Genomic DNA, 21877 nt, shown 5'->3' with positions numbered 1-21877 from the left:
AGCTTTGTTCCTTTTCTTGTTCACATCATGCAATATTTCAGCTCATGTTTTGACAGCGTCCACGAGAGCGACTGATATCAATGGACAGGGGACGGCGTGTGACGGTATGTTTTTGCCATAGCAACAACATAATAATGACGTCATGTATGAAGGGTTACTCCAGGCAGTTACCTGGGCATCTTTCACCATCGATGCGGTATCCGACTCTCTCATAGCCAGCCACGATGTTGTCCTGCAGCACCACGTTTGTCCCTTCGTTCACCTTGCATGAGACAAACACACAGAATGAATACATGAAGAATGTACGGTGCAGTCAGAGGGACAAAATAGGAGCCTGTGCCCAGGTTGGCGGAAAAATGGTTGGTGTGGAAGAAAGAGTCTTCATCAGTAGACGTTTCGAGTCTCAGTCTGCCGTCATCAGCACTATTCTACTGACAGTAATAAAATGCATATGTAGAAAAACAGGCTTCTCTTGTAATGATGAGATCTTCCACTCTATTTCAAACACTGACCTCGATGGCAGCAGTCCATAGGAAGTTGAACCTCTCTTTTCTATCCTGATAGGACCCCGGCCACAGACTCATGGTGACCAGGTTCCTCCGGACGGTGATGTCATCACCCCACACTCTGATACCTGTCACCAGTGACAACAGTGTTAAGCTGTCATTATGCATCAAAGCCCTCTGATTATCTCATTCAACTCAGAATGTGATTCTATCAATGCCGTGAATGAATGAATGGATGGATGGATGGATGGATGGATGGGTGAATGCATGGATGGATGGATGGATGAATGAATGAATGAATGGATGGATGGATGGATGGATGGATGGATGGATGGATGGATTAATGCGTGGTGCATACAGGATTCAAGTAAGAATAAAGTACCTTCTCCAACTGTGTAGAAGATAACATTGTCATCAACCATCAATCCTTTGGTTCCAAAGACTCCGATGGCAGGAGAGAAGCCGTGGTGGAACGCACATCCCTGGATGTAGGAGTCATTCCCTGAAACCTGGAGGAGAAAGATAACACTTATTACACACATATTACATATTACACATCTATAACTCGCAACCCGTTGAAAGTGTTGAGAATGAGTATGTTCTCAACACTCAACAGTCAACTAACCGAAGTCAACTGAAAAAAGGGTGAAGTCCTTCCTCCTACTAATGAATCGACTTGAGTCATATTGTAGAAGGAGAACCCAGGTATATACAGTTGTACATGTAGGATGTTATCAACACTGAGATATACTGTCAGTTACAGTGGGTTGTCTTATAGTCTTAGTAGTAAGGGTCAGTTCACACACTGACAAATGAGTTAGATAGATGTAAGATATCTTACATCTCCCAGGTTGAGGAATGCCACAGAGTAGTGAGGGTCAGTCTAAACACTGAGATGTGAGAAATATTAACATGTCTTACCTCTGCCAGGTTGAGGAATGCCACAGAGTAGTGAGGGTCAGTCTAAACACTGAGATGTGAGAAATATGAACATGTCTTACCTCTGCCAGGTTGAAGAAGGCCACAGAGTAGCGAGGGTCGGTGTAATCAGTCCATCCTTCCTGACCGGAGTGGTAGAACTCCACATTCCTGATCTGGGCCTTGCCTTGGGGAAAACAACACAAAAGTGGTGTGTGATGTACAGAATAAGTATCTTCACTTCCAATACAAGCACATCTCTATCCAGGAATACAGCCAGAGCAGCAGTGCCGTTGCAAAACAGAACAAAATCATTTTAGGCGACTCAGTTGCTTCATATTGCGGCAGGGACCATACTGTATATACAAAATATGTATGCACCCACTGTACTGTAAGTTGCTTTGGATAAAAGCATCTGATAAACAGCTATAAATCCCAATGTTATTTAGAGTATCCACAGACATGGAGATGTCACTGTTTGTTCCTCTACCTTTGTAGTAGAGGTAGTTGGCCACCAGCACCCTGGCTCCAAACGACTCCTGGAACAGTTCGGGGTGGTGATGACCGATGATCTTGATGTTCCTGCTGAGTAGACCCACGTCTGCTGCCAGTCTGTAGGTCAGCTGAGTTCCAGAGACCTTGTGACTCTCCCCTGGAAGTGGAGACCAATGCTCTGATCAATGACTAGTCTCTGGCACATTACAGAACCGTGTAAGGAAAGGATATCCTTTACTTTGTACAAAATGCATGTTGTTTTGGCATTGGTTCTGTGACTATGTGGGTGTGCATGCTTAACTCTATCTTTTAGAGAGAGAGAGAGAGAGAGAGAGAGAGAGAGAGAGAGAGAGATAGAATAGATTTAGATATTGTAATCTCATTAGAGACTGGCAGGGGTCATTGTGTAGCGTGGTGGTGTTGACTGACCGATGTGAGTGTGTGTCAGAGACTCGTTCAGGGTCAGGGTGCGTTTGTCAGCTGAGACAGAGACGATCGCCCTGGCTTCTGTCTGCCAGGCGTCGTAGCTTGTGGTTGAAATGACGACCTCGTCCCCAACCTGAACAGAACATACAGAGAGTAAGTACAGCTTTTGAGGTGATCGTTATGTTTTGTTTTTCAAAAAGGAAAAATAGGAGCACACACACTTGAGTTTGTTTGTATATCTTGTATGTTCTATTGCTGTAATAATAAACATATTTGAAACAAACACATCTGATAGGATTACTCCAGGTACAGTAGGTATAGTGAACAGTGAAGCACATTGTACTGTGGAAGCAAATGTACCACGTGAGATCCCACTGACCTGCCAGTCCACGGGCCTGTCCAGGCTGAGCATGTTGGACCCAGCCTGGGCAGTGCTGGCCAGCTTGGTGTGGTACACATCGTGGGGCATCCCATACAGGTCCAAAGTACCAATCACACCTGGAACACAACCACAACATTCCATTGTCCCTTTATTGATTCAGGTTACGGTTAATTTATGCTTCGTCGATCGACACTGCCGACAACTGTGGATTGACAGTCTAGAAATGACGTCTAGTCAACACTTTTTAGTGTCGCGCACCTGAACTTTCTTATGACACAGTCATATATCGTCTTTGACAAGTCAAACGACGTATTAAAAAAACATCAAACAGCCTTTAATCTCTTTGTATCTTTTACAAGAGAGACCTGGTCCATTGGAGAGTACTTGTAAACATACATGTATGAAAAAAACTCCATGTGACACCCCTTACTAACATATGAATAATCAAAAAACAATCCATAATTATATCTATTAAACCATGGATTTACTGTATATAGAGGGCAATATTGCATTAAAATGTGGGATTAGAGTGAGTGTTATTGAGAGAGCATGTATCAGTTCACTCACCCAGCACCTTGGAGCCCAGGTTGGGGCCGTTAGGTAGTGGCCAGTCAGGGGTGTCGTGCTTCCCTCTCAGTATGATGTGTAGTTGACCTCTGAATGGCTCATCATCCCATCCTGCTATTACACGCCCACCCTGCAACAGGACACAACAGAGGCTTGATTCTCGGCCTTCAACAGCTGTTGCATCTGCAGTATATTGTATTGAATTGATATCATCCACGAGAATTTGTGCTACTATTTCACTTCAGTCCAGTTCAGTTCAGGTCAGGAAACTCTTTATTGTCACTGAATGGCAATTTGAGTGCAGCATAATTCAGTCCCTTGTTTTTTTATTTTTTATAAAGCAGAGCCAAGCCATGGTAATGTAAAGAATGAAAGAAATGTCTATTAGAACATAATAGTGGTGAAGGTGCTGATGTTATTCCTACAAGATCCCAGTTGAGCAAACAGCCTCAACAGTAATGTACATCTCCAGATATGATGTCCAGTATGATGAATCATCACTGACCAGAATTAAGATGTATGTGGCGTCTAGCACCACGGTCCGGTACTCGCTCTGGGCCTGTCGACTGGAGGTGTCGTTCATGGAGTCTGGGATCTCCAGGACTCCGTACACGGTCAGCTTGTTAAGTGGAGGGGTGTCACTGTCCAAAACCATCCATATCCCTGTGGAAATACACAGTAATCAACTCAACTCTGGGGCGGCAGGTAGCCTAGAGGTTAGAGAAGCCGGCCAGCAATCGGTAAGTCGCTGGGAGGGAGCTGGTGACTGGAAGGTTGACTGGAAGGATGCTCATATCTAAGGTGCCTACCACTGCCGTTGTGCCCTTGAGCAAGGCACTTAACCCCGCCAGGGGTGGCGAATGACCCTATGCCCAGACCCCTCGTGTGTTGTCTCTGAGGGGAGGGTGTGCAGTGCGTGTGTGTTGTCTCGGGGTGTGCAAAAATGACCACATTCCAACAATTGATGAGAAAATAATCAGTCTTTCTAAAAGCTAGAAAAGTCTACTGCAAATATCATAGACACCACCTTAAAAGAGAAGAGTTACATTGTGTAACACATATTCCACATAGAAGTTCACTTTATTATCACATAAGATTACGTTTTCACAAAAGATACGTAGAGTGTGAACACTTGTTTACCTGATGGAATGGTCACATCGGAGCCCTCTGCTGGTGCAGTGAAGTTGTTCTCGGCTGATGTTTTCCAGAATGAAGTGTTGGACCAAAGACTGGAAACACATGCGAGCACCACAGATTAATCTCAGAATTATCCAGACAGAAAACTATTTTATCATTGAAAAAACCTCAAACATCATCCTTCTAATGCAATATAAAATCCACCATGCCTCTATAAGGTCAATGAGCAATATAATACGTTAAGTGGTAAACAGTGATTCAGTACGGCAACATGGTACCTGTCAATAGCACATTTGACCGTGGTGAAATAGAGAAAGTGCATTACGTACATGAAGTCAGCAGGTCTGCGGGTGGGAGTGGGGGCTATCGTTGGAGGAGGCGGTGGGGTCGGTCGGACGCAGTTATAGTAGAAACAGCGGTACACCTTAAAGTTCACCTCAACGTCCATCTGTGCTGGGTCCACACTGGAGCGACGTCTACGCTGGCTTGTCTTCCCAGACACTAAGGAAACATGGAGACAGGGAATAGAAGCATTAATAATGGGACCTTCTATTTTTTTGGTTGATTGACTGATGGTTGCATTTGTATTTCATTTTATTTGATTTAACACCTTTCATGGTGCCCAGCCCATATGGGCTTATAAGACACTGTCAACATACACTGTACACTTTGTGAGCGTAGATATAAATTATTATTATTGTAGCAAAAAAATAAAGAATAGCCTACACCCATATACAGTATACTATGCCAGCCGCATACATATATACATTGTGAAAAATGGAAACAAAAATGTTATATAATATAATAAATACAATTGTTATAACAAAAACAATAGGACCATTCGTAATACTGATGGCCACAGAGGAGTAAAATAATAACATGTAAATGATGAGTGTCTGACCCATGTAATAGAGGTTATTGGAGTTCTTATCGAAGTACCAGTCCCCGTTCACGTTCTTGCTGTGATCCAGGGGTGCTGCTGAGCCATTCCTGTCATCCACAATATGAAAACTGTTTGGGCTCTGGGTCAGGTTGTGGTTGATGATCACATAATCGTCACTCTGTAGGGAAACAGAGGTTGCTCAGGTTACAGATCAACTGTAAACCTTTTAAGGGACTAAGACCTTAAAGATAATTTGGGGCAATTGTTTTATGTTTAACAGGAACATTAAATATCACACATCAAGAACAAAATGCAGGTTTTTATTTAAGAGGTCCATCTCCTCCTGATCTCCGCCTGTACCTTAAAGCCGTAGAACTTGGATTGGTACGTGATGTTTGTGATATGGTCGACGTCTTTGAAGTACCAGTTGTAGGTGTCACCAGACGGCAGCATGGCCATCCAGCCCAGTTTGTGGGTCATCTTCTTCTTTATGAAGGGAACCACACTGGTGCCTAGATGAGAAAAACAAGTTAAACTCTGAAGCACCAAGCCTTTTGCTGCAAACTCAGGACATGAAATAGAGAAGGAGTTCATATAAAATCATAATCATAAAAGACTGAAATAGTAGTTTAGCTTATATTTTAACATTAACTTCAAACACTGAATTTGTATTTCCCTCTGTCTGTTTGTTTGTGTTACGTCTTGCGCTTCTATTCTGTTCATAAGAGACAGGGTAATACACAAACACAATAATGAAGAAAAGCCTGCACACATTATTGTATTACTCTTTTTTGGCCCGGTAGAAAAGTGAAGGCTGTTCATATCTACTGTATTTTCTTAACTGCCTATTTACAAAATGCCATAAAATACTCTATAAGTATATCCTCCCCCCTTACCATGGGCATTGGTCATGATGACATCCTTGGCTTCCAGAGAGGAGGGTGTGGGTTTGTTGAAGGCCAGGCGGTGGAAGTGGATGGTGTCGTCACAGATAGCACCGGGGAAGCCCACACTCCAGTTGGCGTTCTTAGAGCAGTGTGCCGGGTCAAGCAGGGGACTCATGGGCACGACCTTGGAGCCAGCGTTTCCTGTGAGGAGGGAAGGGGAAAGTTGCTAAGAAAGGACACTGTGTACTAACGGCCAAACCTACAGTAAAAATGGAAAAGCTCCTTAAGTTACACCTGAGTTACACCTTTTATAAGAGCTGATGACATCTGTCTACATTATCAGATAAGGAATAAAAATATACCTCGACCCAAAAAAAAAAAAAAAAAAAAAAAGACACATAATGTGTAATATTAATACAATTGTTAAGGCAAACAATGAAGGTCTGTGTGACCAGAGGCTGAGTGGATGATCACCTGTCAGGGAGCCGTCACTGTCCACGAGGTTCACCTCATGCTCCCATCTGAAGCCAGCCTTATTGGGAGAGTTGAAGTACTGGATCCCAGCGAACCTGGCGCTCCAGCCCCCGCAGTGCTCCATACACGTCCCAGTGATGGTCGTCACCCCGATGGCGCTACACGACCCCCGGTCGAAGTTCACAAACTTGGTAGAGAGGACGCTCATGCCGTCGTCCAGAGGCAGGATGATCCCCCGCCGGGTGCAGTAGTTGTCCCCCAACCCCAGCTCATCCACGTGACTCACGATGGTGCTGTTGATGATCGCCGCCCCGCCCACCTCCCCGAAGCCACTCACGTACGCTGGGATGATGCGCTTGGCCTCGGTGCCTGCCTTCTCATTGTTGACCATGAGGAAGTTTTTGAAGTGGATGGCGCCCACGTTCACCCACTCTGCGCCCTTCTCGCAGTTCCAGGTGGTCAGGCCGTCGAACACGGCGGGCTCGGGTTTCTTGGAGTTGCAGCGGCCATTCTGCACGGGGAAGTAGTCCTGGAAGATCCACAGGCCGAACCAGCCCTGGGAATGGACCGTGTTGTTGAAGAACTGCCCCAGAGGGACCTTCTTCTGGCAGATGTTCCTGTCGTAGGACGGGCCGTCGGGGTGGGTGTGCATACGGTACCAGAACCCAAAGTGGGTTCCCCCGGCGGCGGCGTTGTGCCGGATGATGTTGTTGGGGTTGGTGACCCAGTAGGCGGCGGGGGTGACGTCGTCATTCAGCAGACTGGTGCTCTGCTTGACGAACACGGCCAGGTTGTACTGGAGGACGTTGCCCGTCTCTATGCCGTCCTCGATGAAGAAGGCCCCGCCCATGATGTCGTAGATGACGTTCCTCTCCACCAGGAGGTTGTGCGTGTTGTGGATGGTCACGGCTCGGTTGTAGGTCTGGTGGATGGCACAGCCGCGCACGTACGACCGCTGGTTGACGTCTCCCATCAGATGCCAGTGGATGGGGTAGCGGCCCAGCCTGAAGGCTTGACCAGCGTGGAACACCTGAGGGAAGCAGGATAGAAAATATACAGCTGAATATAAATATACTGAAAATATATACGAATACACACATATATAGGAATAATATATGATGAGTTAGATATATGGTGCAAAGTTAATATACAGTATATGCTAATTTGGCCGACTACATACTACATACATCAATCAGTCAAAAAATCGAAGAAATTCAAATGACAAACTACTTCTGTAGCTAACATATATTTCATTATCTGCAGATGAAGAGTCCAGTTCTGCTTGAATGACTACTGTACCTCAACATAGTCCAGTCTTGAATGACTACTGTACCTCAACATATTCCAGTCTTGAATGACTACTGTACCTCAACATAGTCCAGTCTTGAATGACTACTGTACCTCAACATATTCCAGTCTTGAATGACTACTGTACCTCAACATATTCCAGTCTTGAATGACTACTGTAGCTCAACATAGTCCAGTCTTGAATGACTACTGTACCTCAACATATTCCAGTCTTCCAATAGCCAGGTTCTCGTTTGGTCTGGGGGCGTGGAACATGATGCAGCCACCAAACTGATCGCTGCCCACCTCCTCACCAAACCTCCCCTGGAAACAGGTCTGGGTGGCAAACTCCCCTAGACACAGTAAACACAGATATACAGTGAGAGTTCATACTGGCTGTAATGGTGAGTATAAAAATATGACTGGATTTATTATGCGATAAGTATGTCAATGAACACTGTCAGGAACACAACTGGCTGGTGGAGGATGGGTTCATTGTCATGTAATGGAATGGATTAAGGAATGGTATCAATGAGCCCGTCTTCTGATTTCTACCTCCACCAGCCTCCCCTGGTGGACAAGTACAGTACAGCAGGGAGTTGCAGTTAAAACTCACCACTAGGCCTATAATAACACAGCTATTCATGGATTTATAGTTGTGTAGTAGATACAGTTAGATAAGTCAATACAGAATGGGGTCTTTAAGCATTGTCAGAAAATGTTTCTTCATGTAGGCTTCTCTTTAGATTGTTGAAGTTCAACTTGTTCTAGTCTAGAGTAATAATAACATAATATATGCCATTTAACTGACGCTTCTATCCAAAGCGACTTACATTGCATTGAGTGCATACATTCAGTATATATGGTCCCAGCAGGAATCAAACCCACAACCTAAGCGTTGTTAGCGCCAGGCTCTACCAACTGAGCCACATAGCATAACCATAAAAGCATTTTCCAGCCCCATCACCGGGTCTTGAACCACTAACCCTGTGATGATGGGGCAAGATACTAACCACAGAGACTTGGCCTTATCTGTTTACAGGGTTACATAGTATTTCAGTCAACTATTATCCCACTATCAGTCTTCTACAATCAGTCCAAACTTTGTTTATTACTCTGTATTTTTAAGTGTAAGGCGTTTATACTTTTCAATAATGTATGAACATTATTTGAACTGTTTTTGTGAACCACATTATGCCTAGAGGTATGTATGTACAAAAATGTGCAAGATAAATAAAGTTTCATTCGATCTAATTTGATTGGCTACTGTACCTGTGTCAAAGCCTCCGGGACAGGCTTCGATCTTGTCGTTCCACTCAATGTTGTTGGATCCACGGACCACTATGTTCCTGGTGAGGAGGCCCACCTCGGCCCGGGCCTGGAACACGGTCCCGTCAGGCAGGATGACGGACACCCCCAGGTGACGGTACTGCAGGGGCTCCGTCAGGGTCAGGGTCAGGCCATCAGAAGACACGGAGGCTATTTTCCTCACCTCGTTCTCCTTCTGGCTGTGCCTGGAAAACAAGCAGTAGGGAATTCATTTTTGATAGCCACGGTATGTTCCATTTGTCCATGAGGGTAGTTGTGTTTGTTTCACGCTTATTTTATCAGGCAAGTTGACTGAGAACATATTCTCATTTGCGGCAACGGCCTGGGGAATAGTTGCAGGGGAGAGGAGAGGGGATGAATGAGCCAATTGAAAGCAGGGGGTGATTAGGTGGCGTTGATAGTACAAGGGCCAGATTGGAAATGTATAATTTTACAGCCAATTGCTGGCATTGTGGTTAAGTATCCACACCTATGTAATGGGGAATATTCAAATCTCAGTTTTTTTTATAATTCTATATGCAATGTCCTTTAATAATTCATGATGAGCAAAAGTCACCTTGAGGTTTATCTCGTGTTGAAACAGAGACATGGATATCATCCACGTGATCCATCATCCAACACTTTCCCTAGGTGTTTAACACAACGGTGTGTGTTTACATCCATACAAGCTTTGCGTCTCCTCTTTCAGAGATGTATAGCTGACATTACCCTGTTACCGAACACCCTCCGCTCTGTGAATTCAGCCTAGGGGGAGTACAGGCATGTTAACTGCAGTACCTACCTGTGGCCTGTTGAGGCGATGACGATCTCGTCCCCTGCCTTCCAGGTAACAGACAGCATCAGGGTCAGTGTGGTGGAGCCATTGGTGGCCGTCTGAGCCAGGTGGGTCCAGGTGACAGGAACTGGAATACCTGGAGAAACAGGTTCAAAACCAACAGGAATGTTAGACAATGGTTGTGACTGCAGGGGGGGGGGGGGGAGGAGCGGAGGATGTGGGAGGAGGGGGGGGGGGGGGTAATAATAATGGTGTTGTTGCACGTTAGAGGCTTCTCATTACCCTATTACCTTACTACTTTGTGACATAATGTAATAATAGTAGCAGGGGGTTTTAGAGTATGTGGGTCATGTCTATTATGGTCCATTATTTCTCAATTCCAGGTGAATACAGATAGATCACGTTCCTGAATCGACAGTATATTGAGTCAGTGGATATGATGGATGTCTGTTATTATGATACAGATCCTATCTATTCTGTTGTTAAAGAAAGACTGTAGTTTGATCATGCCATTGCCATCAATTAAAACTGTTTCCAGAGAGTATGAAGGTGTGAATGTGTTTGTGTTTGTGTGTGTGTGTATGTGGGTGTGTTTGTGTATGTACCATGCAGATCCAGTACTCCCTCTCTGACAGCCAGGGTCTTGGTTCCGTAGACAGGGAGCTCTGGGGAGCGGAGGTGTCCATGGAGAGTGATGATGGCTTTGTGCTGGAATGGCGCCCCCTCTTGGCCAATCTGGAGCTTTCCACCATCTACGATGAGAATGTTCTCTGCCTGCAGTTCAATATCTGCCTCGTCAAACACCAAAGTCCCACCTGTCAACAAAAGTCAGATTACAAACAAAACACAGCATATACACCCTAGGATTGGCAGCTAAAGGAGATTACGAATAAATAATAATAAAAACATAGCATATCTTGTGACGTGTGTGAATAATGGTACTAGGTCCTAGGTTCCTTGCAAAATCTCTAATATGCAAAATCTCTAATATGCTGAATCTCTAATATGCTATGTATGTAGATTTTAGCTTTAAAATAGTGCTTAATGGCCATGATAATTATGATTATGACACCTTGAATGAGAAGCATTTTCAGAACGGGAGTGTTGGTGTCCAGCAGGATGAACTGGCCCTTGCTGATGACAGCAAATGCCCCCTTCTCAGGTGGGGACAGTCCTCCCCAGGTGTACCTGGATGACCAGACGTCGATGTAGAAGAAATCTGCGTTGTCCTAAAAGAGGAGCGAGAGAGAGAGAGAGAGAGAGAGAGAGAGAGAGAGAGAGAGAGATTACATACAATGCAGTTTGACCCAGGGGAGGACGGTGGAGGCAGAATAATATTGCAATGCGTGGAATGGAATGAGGAATGTTATCACACACGTGTGACAAATACATTTTTTTTTTTTTAAATCTCTTGTGTGATGAAATCTCTCTCTGCTCTCTCACCATCTTACCAAGAGAGTGTGTAAACAACACCTTCAGTTAAATCGACTTTTTACTGTATACAGGAGGAGAGCAGGTAGATACAATACAATGCAGTTGGCCAAAACACTGCTTTCTCCAAACCGATAATCAGCGATCAATGAGATTAGAGGGTAAAGAAGGCATGAGGTTAGGGAATCTCTCTGGGCCCTCTTTACCATCTTGGCGACGCCTTGGTCCCCGATGCTGACCCGGACCTGGGTCTCCTGAGATCGGGACTGAGCGTTGGTCACACAGACGATGTGTGTGTTGTTGGCAGACGTGACGTCACAGACGGACCCTGCGATGGTCACACTCACTTCGCTGCTGTTTGTACTGCACAGAGAAGGAACACAGACAGAACCGGGTTTGGCTTCCTGGCTTTTCGTGAAAAAGAAAACCTCCTAAAAGAACAGCTGCAATAACACCAGGATGTCACATATCAGCTAAAAACATCAAAATTACTGATTTCATACTGATTTTATATCTACTGATTAGTACATACTGATGTATATGACTGATGCCTTAAATAATAAATGTTATTATGAACTGAACATGGTTGTGTATTCAAATTGCATCCATTGCAAAAGCAAATCGTCAAACGAAAGCAACGCTCGAACACGAAACAAAAAGTACATTTGTGTACTTGTATCGGATGAGACCAAAAATACCACTGGCTTTCACAGTGTTTGATTCCCAGGTAATGGTTTATGATCTGGGTGTGCCAACCCCATTGTGTTGTTGGAGGATGATGTGATTACTGCTCCGCTTGGCTCCGTACCTGAAACCTGAACCGGTGATTACGAGTGTGGTGCCTCCGGCTGTGCCACCTCTCCGTGGAGACACCTCGCTGATTGCCGGAGTGAGGAGGGATTTGTAGGTGAAGCCACCTGATATGTTCACAACGTTCAACTGGTTGACAACCATCACCGTGCAGCTCAGCTCCGCCTTAGTGCCTGGGGAGGTGTGTGTGTGTGGGGGGGGGGGGGAGCACACACACACACACACACACACACACACACACACACAGACACAGACACAGACACAGACACAGACACCGGATTAAGATGCAATCTTGCCATAAATGACTTGCCCTTCGGTGTCCCTCCATCCGTGATGAGCGTGCATACCTTATCTGACATGTATAGATGAGAACATTCCATACGCTATACATCTCCATCAAAGCAGAGTAGCGTTTAAAGTTCAACCAAGACAAGAACGACTGGCTTTTCATCATAATGAGAGAACATCTAAGGTTTAAAAAACAAAACAAGCCTGCCTGCATTCTAAAAAACAAAAGGGTTGATGCTCCACTGAGATTGATTGAGTAAAAGATTCTCGCAACAACTGAAGAATTCTAAACATATCTTTTTTTTTGTCAGGTCATTGATCGTCTTTGTGACACGTCTTTGTGTTAGTGAGCGATACTCACCGTTGTTGCTTGGAGCCTCACAGTAGAGGCGGGTGGTTGTGGACATGTTCCGATTGATCTCGCACTGCTTCCCACAGATAAGCACTGTGGAGGAGCGAGGGTCGAACCCAGAGCCTTGGACAGCCAGCATGGCACCCCCACCGTAGCTACCTACGTCAAGCACAAAGAGAGACAGAGGATTTGTAGAAACATTCACGACGTCACATCGTCTTAGACCTCCGTCAAGGTCAGGCGTGTTCAAATCTCCTCTTTTGGAGGATGCCAGTCACGCATTTGATGTTTTTAGTAGCTCAAGAAAATATCTCATTATGAAAAGTCATTTTTTCAGTTCTCATACTGAAGTTCCCTCTGGAAAAAAATTAAATAAAGTTATTCCACTTTATTCTATTTAAGTCTCCAAGGTGTTGATCAAAGTACACACATTGAAACTAATCGACTCCACAGGGCTTGGGGGGGGTCAACACCATGGCCATAAAGATACCTAAACCCCCCTCCCCCAATGAGACTCTCTCTCTCTCAGGTCATGTGCTTACCCTCGTTGGGCTGGATGGAAGAGAGGAGCAGCTCGTAGGAGAAGACACCCTGTGGCTGGGCGTAACCTTTGACCTTGTGATGGAGCATCACCGGGTACGTTCCCCCCGGGTTCTCTCCCACAGTGCACTGCACCGATGTGTTTGTGACGCTGCTCACGCTACAAGGCACGCCGTTGATGGTCACGGAGATGAGCTGGGAGTCCGTGCCGAACCCGGTCCCTACGACTGTGATCGCAGAATTGCTAGAACCTATGGGTGTTAAACAGAGAAGGACACAAGGGGATGAGATTCAGGCTGCAGTTCACTTCAGAGAAGTAAGACTTGGCTGCCAGGGGAGGCTGGTGGAGGTAGAAACCGGAGGACAGGCTCATTGTAATGCGTGGAAGGGGAGACACAGGGGATGAGAGACACACGCGTTTGACACCATTCCTCATTCCATTCCATGCATTTACAATCAGACCGTTCTCCGATTTCGACTTCCGCCAGCCTCCACCGGAACACATTGAAACGCTACAGGAGAGACGGTTTTTTTACCAGTGACTCCTATTGCTTACCGGAGGCAGGGCTGACGGAGCTGATGACAGGAGTGTGAGCCCGGGAGTAGGTGAAGTTGAGCGCTGGGTACTCCACAGAGACGACCCGGATGTTCACCTTCACCAGCCCCTCGTCGTGAGGCGGGGTCAGGCACTGCAGCCTCCCTGGGGTCACCTCCTGGATCTGGCAGGGGGCGTCGCCCACCGTCACTGTGGTGTTACCAGGTACAAAGCCGTTACCGGAGAGGACCAGGGGAGTGCCCCCCGCCGTGCTGCCCATGTCTGGGCTGAGCGTGGCCTGGGGGCGGCTGCTCAGGGTGACATTGCCCGACGCCAGGCCTTTACTCCTGACCACCACCATGACGTGGTGGTCCCCGGCGGGCAGCGGGCCCACCTTCAGAGTGATGGTGGCGTCTGTTACCGCGGTGACCATGAGTTCCAGGGAGCAGGCGGAAACAGCCACGTCGTCGACATCGCTGCCGAACCCTGCGCCGGTGATGGTGACGGTGGTGCTGTTACCGTTGACGTCGCTGGGGGAGATGCCTGTGACGGACGGGGTAACGGAGGCGGAGTACAGGAAGGAGCAGTCGGAGTGACAGGAGCTGGCGATCCTGCCCATCTGAGAGAGGTCGGAAATAAACAGAATGTTTTTTTTATTGTTTATTGACAACAGAGCAATTGTAACTGAAATTGCAAAGGCAACAGGCTGAAATGCAGGTACAATTTACAAATAATACAAAAAAAGATGGAACAACACCAAAAACAACACACACACACACACACACACACACACACACACACACACACACACACACACACACAGCATTCAGTACCTGTATGACAGCGTTTCCGGTGCGTGCGGGGGAGGGGGAGGTGTCACAGACGATATGGGTGTAGTTGATTGACAGGACGGAACAGGGCATGTTGGCCACGGACACCAGCCCGGCTGAGAACCCTGAGCCAGTGATCAACAGACGAGTGTAGCCTGTGGTGCTGCCCATAGAGGGCGTGACTGAGTCGACCACGGGTAGGACCACAAACCTGCGGCCGTACTCGCCTGGCACCGTGACGATGGCGTCACCCAGGTTTTTGACCCTGACGGCCACAGGGTGAGCGATGCCAACGGCCGCTCCGCTGTCTGGGCTGAGCCTGCAGTTGATCTCCGCGTGGGTGCTGTTGATCACGTGACAGGGGAGCCCTCCGACAGTCACCTGTGTGAAACCAGGACACACTGATCATTCCGGAGCACAAAGAAAACGGGTTTTCAGGTGCAAATTTGAATGGAACGGAAAGATGTCACTTAATCTTAAATGATAGTAAAACACATAAAAAATACTGATTTGTCGCGTCACCCTGGCAGAACTGCAATGAAAAGTACGACATTGTCTAAAATGTTACCAAAATGTTACTCAGTTTTTTTTTCCATGAAACAAAAAGAATGAAATGTTGGGTCTGAATAGGACTGGATGTTATGCGACTGAACCAGGAGCAGGTTGCCAGCCTCACCTCGTTGGCACAGGCTGTGTCGCTGAAGCCCATGCCCTGGAGGCGGATGACCGTGTGGGCAGTGCCCTGGCCTGGAGAGATGGCGTGGACCATGGGGGTGGCGCAGGCTGAGAAGCTGAAGGAGAACCCGTCTGAGCTCTGGTTCGACTGCTGCTGGGTGCAGTTAGCGGGTAGGGTGGCAACACAATCTGGCGCCGCCCTATTGGAACGACTTGAACCTAGGGGGGGAATAGATCAACACTGTATATGTGCTAACATTTTTTTTTAAAAACTCCCAGATCAACACGACAGACAGCCCTACCAGATCTAAGCCTTGTTTAACGTACAGTATCTCATCCTCAATCATCACGATCGTTCCTATGTTGTTCTCCTAGTGATGGTGGTGGATCTACAGTACCAGTCAAAAGTTTGGACACACCTTGCCAAGAGTGTGCAAAGCTGTCATCAAAGCAAAAGGTGGCTACTTTGAAGAATCTAAAATATAAAACATATTCTAGTTTGTTTAACACTTTTTTGTTTACTACATAATTCCCTATGTGTTCCTTCATAGTTTTGATGTCTTCAATATTAATCTACAATGTAAAAAATAATTTAAAAAATAAAGAAAAACCATTGAATGAGAAGGTGTGTCCAAACTTTTGACTGGTACTGTAGCTCAAGGGGGAGACAGGTCCCCAGGTACCATTACCTGTCATGTGGATTGCCGACATTCCTCCCACAGTGACAGACAGGGTGCTGCTCCTCTCCTTCACGGGCCAGACACGCACTGCTCCCTGGAGCATGAGGGTGTTGGCCTTGTTCACGTAACCGCTGCTGTAGTAGTACAGGCCGGGCGCGGTGAAGCGGTAGCTGAAAACCCCTGAGGAGAAACACAGGGACACACATGGCAGATGATGGATAGATGACATGGATAGATGATAGATGACACGACACGACACAGATGATGGATATTATGACATGGATAGATGATAGATGACACGACACGTCACAGACGATGAATAGATGACACGCTGGTGGTGGCTGAAACGGCACGCAGGGTAAGTATGCAGACTGAGATACCCATCAGGTTAGGTTTTTGTTTTGTTTTTGCTTGCCTCACAGTGTCATTGTCATTGTACATTATCGTGGAATTTTCCTCGAGGTTAATCATCGCCACGGTACATAACACTGCTGGATATCTCCAGGCTAGAACATAGCCTGCATATCTATAGTATGATAGCATAGGAAGGCCATTGTCTGACCTGTGGATGGATGACAGTACCTTTCGGGGTTTTGGTTTCCCCGCTGGTGAATGCTCTCCCATCAGGAGTGGTGCTGCTGGGGTTGGACACACTGAAGACCCTGTAGCCCAGTCCCTTGATGAAGGCCGGAGCGTCCCAACGCCAAACCACCGTGTCTCCAACAGACGCCGTCACTGCGGAGGGACTCCATGCATAGCCCGTTCCCAACTCTGAACACACACACACACACACACACACACACACACACACACACACACACACACACACACACAGAAATAAATACATACAAATAATAAAGACTAAAATACCATCAATACCAACATGAGTGTGTCTAAATGGTGAGGAAAAACCTTGAAGAGTTCAAACGAGTGCATTTCAAACCATTTTAGGAGTCTTGGAACCTCTTTACTAATCTACAGAAAGCAGTCTGCCTGGCGTGGCTGAAACACTCCAGGGGCTACTGTCTAGGTGACACCTCACCTACAGTATTTGCATGGCGTACCGGCGTAAGGCAATCCTGTCCCCATTGTTGTCACTCTTAACCCACTGTTTGAGACTTGGGGTTTTGACAGGGGCACAAAGAGAGGAGAGGTAAACCTACCGGGGTGGGAGCCTTGGTTGGTGACTGTGTGTGTCCGTTTCTCCGACAGCAGGACGCACTGCAGCTCACCCTCTGAGGCATACGTCACCTCACACTTAGCACCCCCTGTGGAGAGACACCACCCCACCCACCCCCGAAATATTAGTAGCAGCAATAACACAGCTCATTGGTTGTAATAATTGCTAACTAAGAACTGCATTTAGTGCTCCGTTGATTGTCTATCCTGGAATTTTAGTTTAGAGAAATGTGACTTTACTTATAACGTAATAGCATAATGTAGAGATGATTGAATTGTGTGTTCATGTTAGATACTAGCAGAAATATCACGGCTCGTTGGTTGCCATAATGACTAACTAAGTCCTGCATTAAATGCTCCCTATTCTAGAATAGAACAGAGTAGAATGTAGTGGAATAGAATGGAATAGAACGTTATTGTCTATCCTGGATTGGATATGAAAATGTGCCTTTGGAATCACCTTGTAACCCCCCCATGTGAAGTTGTTCCTGGTTCTTACCCATTGAGACTGTGTTGTCCGAGACATTGGAGCTGAAGCCAGAGCCTGTGATGGTGAGTGTGCTCCCCCCGTGTAGGGAGCCCAAACGTGGGGAGAGCCCTGAGACCTTCAGGATGTACTCTATGGTGGCGTTCACTCCATTGCTAGGAGGAAGGATTCCAATGTTACCGCAATGCACTCAAACACGGAGATACAGTTGAGAGGGGAAATGAAGTCTTTCGACATTCTTTCACATTCACGACTGTCTTTCACATTTTCACAAACTTCATTTCAATGTATTTCTCTTATGTTATGTGTGACCGCAGTGAACTGCGGTCACACATGCTAATTGATGTTATTCACTCAAATGCATGGGATTTCACACCTGGTTTTGGGGTAACCTCTGTTCCCCACCTGCACGTTCACATCATACAGGCCAGGTTGGAGGGCGGGGAGCAGGCAGGTGATGTTGGTGGCTGACCACTGCAGTATGTCGCACTTGGCCCCGACAAACACGACACTGTTATTCGCTGGTTCTCCGAAGCTTGTACCCAGGATGGTAAGAACTCTGTATCCTACACAACAGGAGAACAGAATGCAGAAACTTCACAATGTGTTTCCATGTCATTGAAGGGTCAAGATAATGAGCCAAGTCTTCCATTGTGATGGTTCGCGTGACAATTAGTTAACTACCGTCATGACTGGACGGAATTCGACTGGCAGTTTAAAACAAACACTTTCTTTTGTGAGAACCTGAATGGGGAGACATGTAATTGTGCTTGAAATGGCGTAGGTTAGCGTGTCATCCCCTACTCAGTGTGAAGGGCTAATGGAAAAAGGGCAACAACAGAAGACATCTGTCAAGTCACCATTATGTGCAATGTGAAAAATGCATCCATGACAATGACAACAGGTTTCCTAACCCCCAACCTACTCCCCCCCCCGCCCCCTCCCCCTCCGCCTCCGCCTCCCCCTCATCCTGGTGACAGAATTGCGGGGCACTTGTCAAAACAGAGGAGGCGAAAACAAAGGCACAAACTCAAAACTCACAACAGAAATAGATACCTGTCTACTCACTGTCTCTTGAACACTATTGTCCCTCTCTGTCTGTACGCAAAGCTAGAAAACAGCACACTTGTTTCCGTGTTCAAAGGAGAGGCATTTTGGTATGTCTGTTTTGAAGACGAGTCAATTGTGTCTAAAATTAGCAAAACACATTACCCTTTCATATTTGCCTGTAGGTATACTTTAGTAATTGTACAGTCGAAAAGATGTTTGTTCAGCTGAAACACTGTTCACACGTAAAGGAAGTCCTATCCTGTTACTAGTCCTATTACTACACATGGGCACGCAATGGTCATTGTATTCATGCTGCCATGGGAATATTAAAAAGAGACATACATGTAAGCCTATAGAATTACTATTGACCTTTCGAGACCATTCACTTCACTGAATAGACACCCAATATGTTGAGAGCCGTATTTGATCTGATATTATCAACCCTAAGCCCAAGGATGGAATATCCTGATCAACGGGAATCTGACCTTTCCCAAGCTATCTGAATAGTTGTCTCGGACCCTTCCGTTTCAGCCACATTTCCAAAATGTTGAATAGACTCAGTTGAATGAGAGCTTATGCCTGTTTGAACTCACCAATCACGGTTGTAGTCAGGGGACTGATGCTTGTGATCAGAGGCGTCAGAGCGTTATCATAGGTGAAGGAGTCGCTGGCAGTCTGACTCATATTGCCTATCGTTACCGTGACAACCTGGGCCCCAGCCATTCCCTGAAAATAACACACATCCAAAAGAGCTATTTAAATCATTACAAAACATATTCTGGATTCAGTAAATGAAGAATGAAGTTGCACTTTTTTTCTTTTCTTTTTTGGCACAGATAAACGTACTGCTGGCGTCTTGCATTTCAGCTCATTGGCGCTGACTCCGACCACCACGCATTTCCCGTTGGCGACCGTGACCATGGCATGGCGGCTGAAACCAAACCCTGTCACTGTCAGGACGGTTCCTCCTGTGAGCATGGAACAAGAGACGACCGGCATCTTTAGTAGAACAGTAGTACAGTATGGCCTGGGCCCAGTATTTCAATCGTAATCACAATGATCTGGCGTCTTTTTTTGCTTTCGAGGATCAGATCTATCTGGCAGATTTTTTTGTAGTATGGGGAACTCAGCCAACTCGATCTGATCCTGGATAGCAAAAAAGAATCATTCTGATCCAGATACTGGGCTCAGGCGATATTTTTTCTTTTGGTAATTTAGTGAATGGAAAAACATTTTGGCACTTGTATTGTATTGTAATATATTGTATTGTATCATATTGTATTGTAACATATTGTATTGTAACATATTGTATTGTATTGTATTGTATCATATTGTATTATAACATATTGTATTGTATTGTATTGAGCATACCTGCCACACTGCCAGAGAGTGGGGTGAAGGAGGACACAATCAGCTGGTAGGTGAAGTTCAGTTGGAGGTCCCCTTGGAAGCGGGCGAGGCCCAGAGACGGGAAGGAAACAGACACTGGGTAGGTGCCAGCATTGGCACTGCCCACTCTGCAGGTCTGTGTGGTCGCTGAAACATAATCAAATATAAGTGAATTTATACAGCCAAACTCTTAGAGTAAATAGCAAGGAAAGTCCCTTTAGCTAATTGCTGATAATAAAAAAAAAGAAAAAGAAGAAGAAGAAGAAGCATAAATCCCACCGTCATGCTAACTAAATACACAAACCATTCGACTTACTTACCGGTAGTTTGTTCAACCCGGCATCTCTCACGTCCCACCATAATGGAGGCGTTCTCACTGCTGAAACCAGTCCCTGTGACAGTCACTAGAGTACCATCTGACCCTGAAAGAAACACCAATTAAAACAACTCTTAAAACAGCCCTTGAATTCAAGCCTGATAGCTTATCAATGGCAAATAATGACCAATGGTATGTAAACAAAAGACGGAGTGATAATGGAACATAATTAAGGCTTATAAAGTGTGTGTTTATAACATGTAATGATGCGTTATTAACCCATGTCAGTGTTACTGTGTAAGTAGTGTTACCCAGATTTAAAAGATGGTGCTGTGAAGGTACCTTGAGAAGGGTTGATTCCAGTAATAACTGGGGTCTTGGCCTCTGACCATTCAAAGCTGCAGTTTCCAGAACACTTGGATGGAATGCCATTGATGAAAACCTCCACCTGGACAAAGTATCACACAGACCTCCAGGTGAGAGACTGTCAACCTTGAAATAGAAACACTGGTTTCTCTCAAACAGTAGTTTTATTTGATTTTAATGTTACGCAGGAGGAGTCCAGTAGCATACTGTACGCTGGCCACCACCTAACTACAGCGAGAGGAAATGCAATTTTCACGAGTCAAATGTAATCTTCTGGATCAGTGGAGGCTGGTGGAGGTAGAAATCGGGAGGACTGGCTCGTGGAGGACGGGCATGTGATTGATACCATTCCTCATGCATTACAATGAGCCTGTCCTCCGGTTTCTACCTCTGCTCTCCCCTGCTCTGTATCAAATCCAGCCTCAAGGCATGCGATACCCAAATACCATTATGTCACAAAATAAACAAAAATCACAATATATGTACTGTATTACAGTATACAGCATAGTCAAATCAACAGACATACAGAGTCCGTATTCATCCCCATGTAAAGTAGACAAACTGTCAACAGCATTAGGGTTGCTGCCTTATACAAAAACAATAGCATTGTATATACTGTATATACAAAATGGTCAATAATAAAAAATACATAAATAAATACAATGACTCATCCATACCTGCGGTTTGGGTTCCCACACACGCAGGAAGTCTCCTGATAAACTCTCTTTGAACAGACCTCCCTTTTTATTCTCAAAGACTTTAATCCAGGGGTTGACGCCCTCAAGAGACGAGGTGTTAACCTGGGGTATGGATGTTACAATAGAAGGTAACAACAGAATGTCAGTCCTATTGTTCTGCACTCATCTACAGTGTAGATTCAAGA

At 45.7% G+C, this 21877-nt stretch overlaps 1 protein-coding gene across 1 annotated transcript in view; it reads right to left on the bottom strand.

Annotated features, from left to right (window-relative positions):
* The window catches only part of pkhd1l1.1 (PKHD1 like 1, tandem duplicate 1), a 42364-nt gene that overhangs the window by 8425 nt on the left and 12062 nt on the right, over positions 1 to 21877 (bottom strand). The window contains exons 26-63 of the mRNA XM_083684791.1: positions 21672 to 21794; positions 20971 to 21076; positions 20633 to 20734; positions 20295 to 20459; positions 19770 to 19891; positions 19517 to 19649; positions 18250 to 18439; positions 17886 to 18028; positions 17371 to 17475; positions 16790 to 16978; positions 16217 to 16387; positions 15529 to 15746; positions 14856 to 15233; positions 14044 to 14641; positions 13490 to 13738; positions 12957 to 13106; positions 12306 to 12480; positions 11704 to 11860; positions 11139 to 11295; positions 10672 to 10881; positions 10073 to 10202; positions 9235 to 9476; positions 8179 to 8315; positions 6676 to 7705; positions 6211 to 6402; positions 5675 to 5826; positions 5333 to 5492; positions 4761 to 4932; positions 4435 to 4523; positions 3800 to 3957; positions 3295 to 3424; positions 2725 to 2843; positions 2349 to 2478; positions 1915 to 2076; positions 1508 to 1611; positions 889 to 1015; positions 513 to 634; positions 172 to 262 (exon numbers count right to left, since the gene is read on the bottom strand). Coding sequence (XP_083540917.1) covers positions 172 to 262; positions 513 to 634; positions 889 to 1015; positions 1508 to 1611; positions 1915 to 2076; positions 2349 to 2478; positions 2725 to 2843; positions 3295 to 3424; positions 3800 to 3957; positions 4435 to 4523; positions 4761 to 4932; positions 5333 to 5492; positions 5675 to 5826; positions 6211 to 6402; positions 6676 to 7705; positions 8179 to 8315; positions 9235 to 9476; positions 10073 to 10202; positions 10672 to 10881; positions 11139 to 11295; positions 11704 to 11860; positions 12306 to 12480; positions 12957 to 13106; positions 13490 to 13738; positions 14044 to 14641; positions 14856 to 15233; positions 15529 to 15746; positions 16217 to 16387; positions 16790 to 16978; positions 17371 to 17475; positions 17886 to 18028; positions 18250 to 18439; positions 19517 to 19649; positions 19770 to 19891; positions 20295 to 20459; positions 20633 to 20734; positions 20971 to 21076; positions 21672 to 21794 — 7288 coding nt within the window. The remainder of the gene's footprint in view (positions 1 to 171; positions 263 to 512; positions 635 to 888; positions 1016 to 1507; positions 1612 to 1914; positions 2077 to 2348; positions 2479 to 2724; positions 2844 to 3294; positions 3425 to 3799; positions 3958 to 4434; positions 4524 to 4760; positions 4933 to 5332; positions 5493 to 5674; positions 5827 to 6210; positions 6403 to 6675; positions 7706 to 8178; positions 8316 to 9234; positions 9477 to 10072; positions 10203 to 10671; positions 10882 to 11138; positions 11296 to 11703; positions 11861 to 12305; positions 12481 to 12956; positions 13107 to 13489; positions 13739 to 14043; positions 14642 to 14855; positions 15234 to 15528; positions 15747 to 16216; positions 16388 to 16789; positions 16979 to 17370; positions 17476 to 17885; positions 18029 to 18249; positions 18440 to 19516; positions 19650 to 19769; positions 19892 to 20294; positions 20460 to 20632; positions 20735 to 20970; positions 21077 to 21671; positions 21795 to 21877) is intronic.

Source organism: Argentina silus (assembly GCF_951799395.1).
Source record: "Argentina silus genome assembly, chromosome: 14".
Lineage (NCBI taxonomy): Eukaryota > Metazoa > Chordata > Actinopteri > Argentiniformes > Argentinidae > Argentina > Argentina silus.
This window is presented reverse-complemented; position numbering and strand designations above follow the sequence as displayed.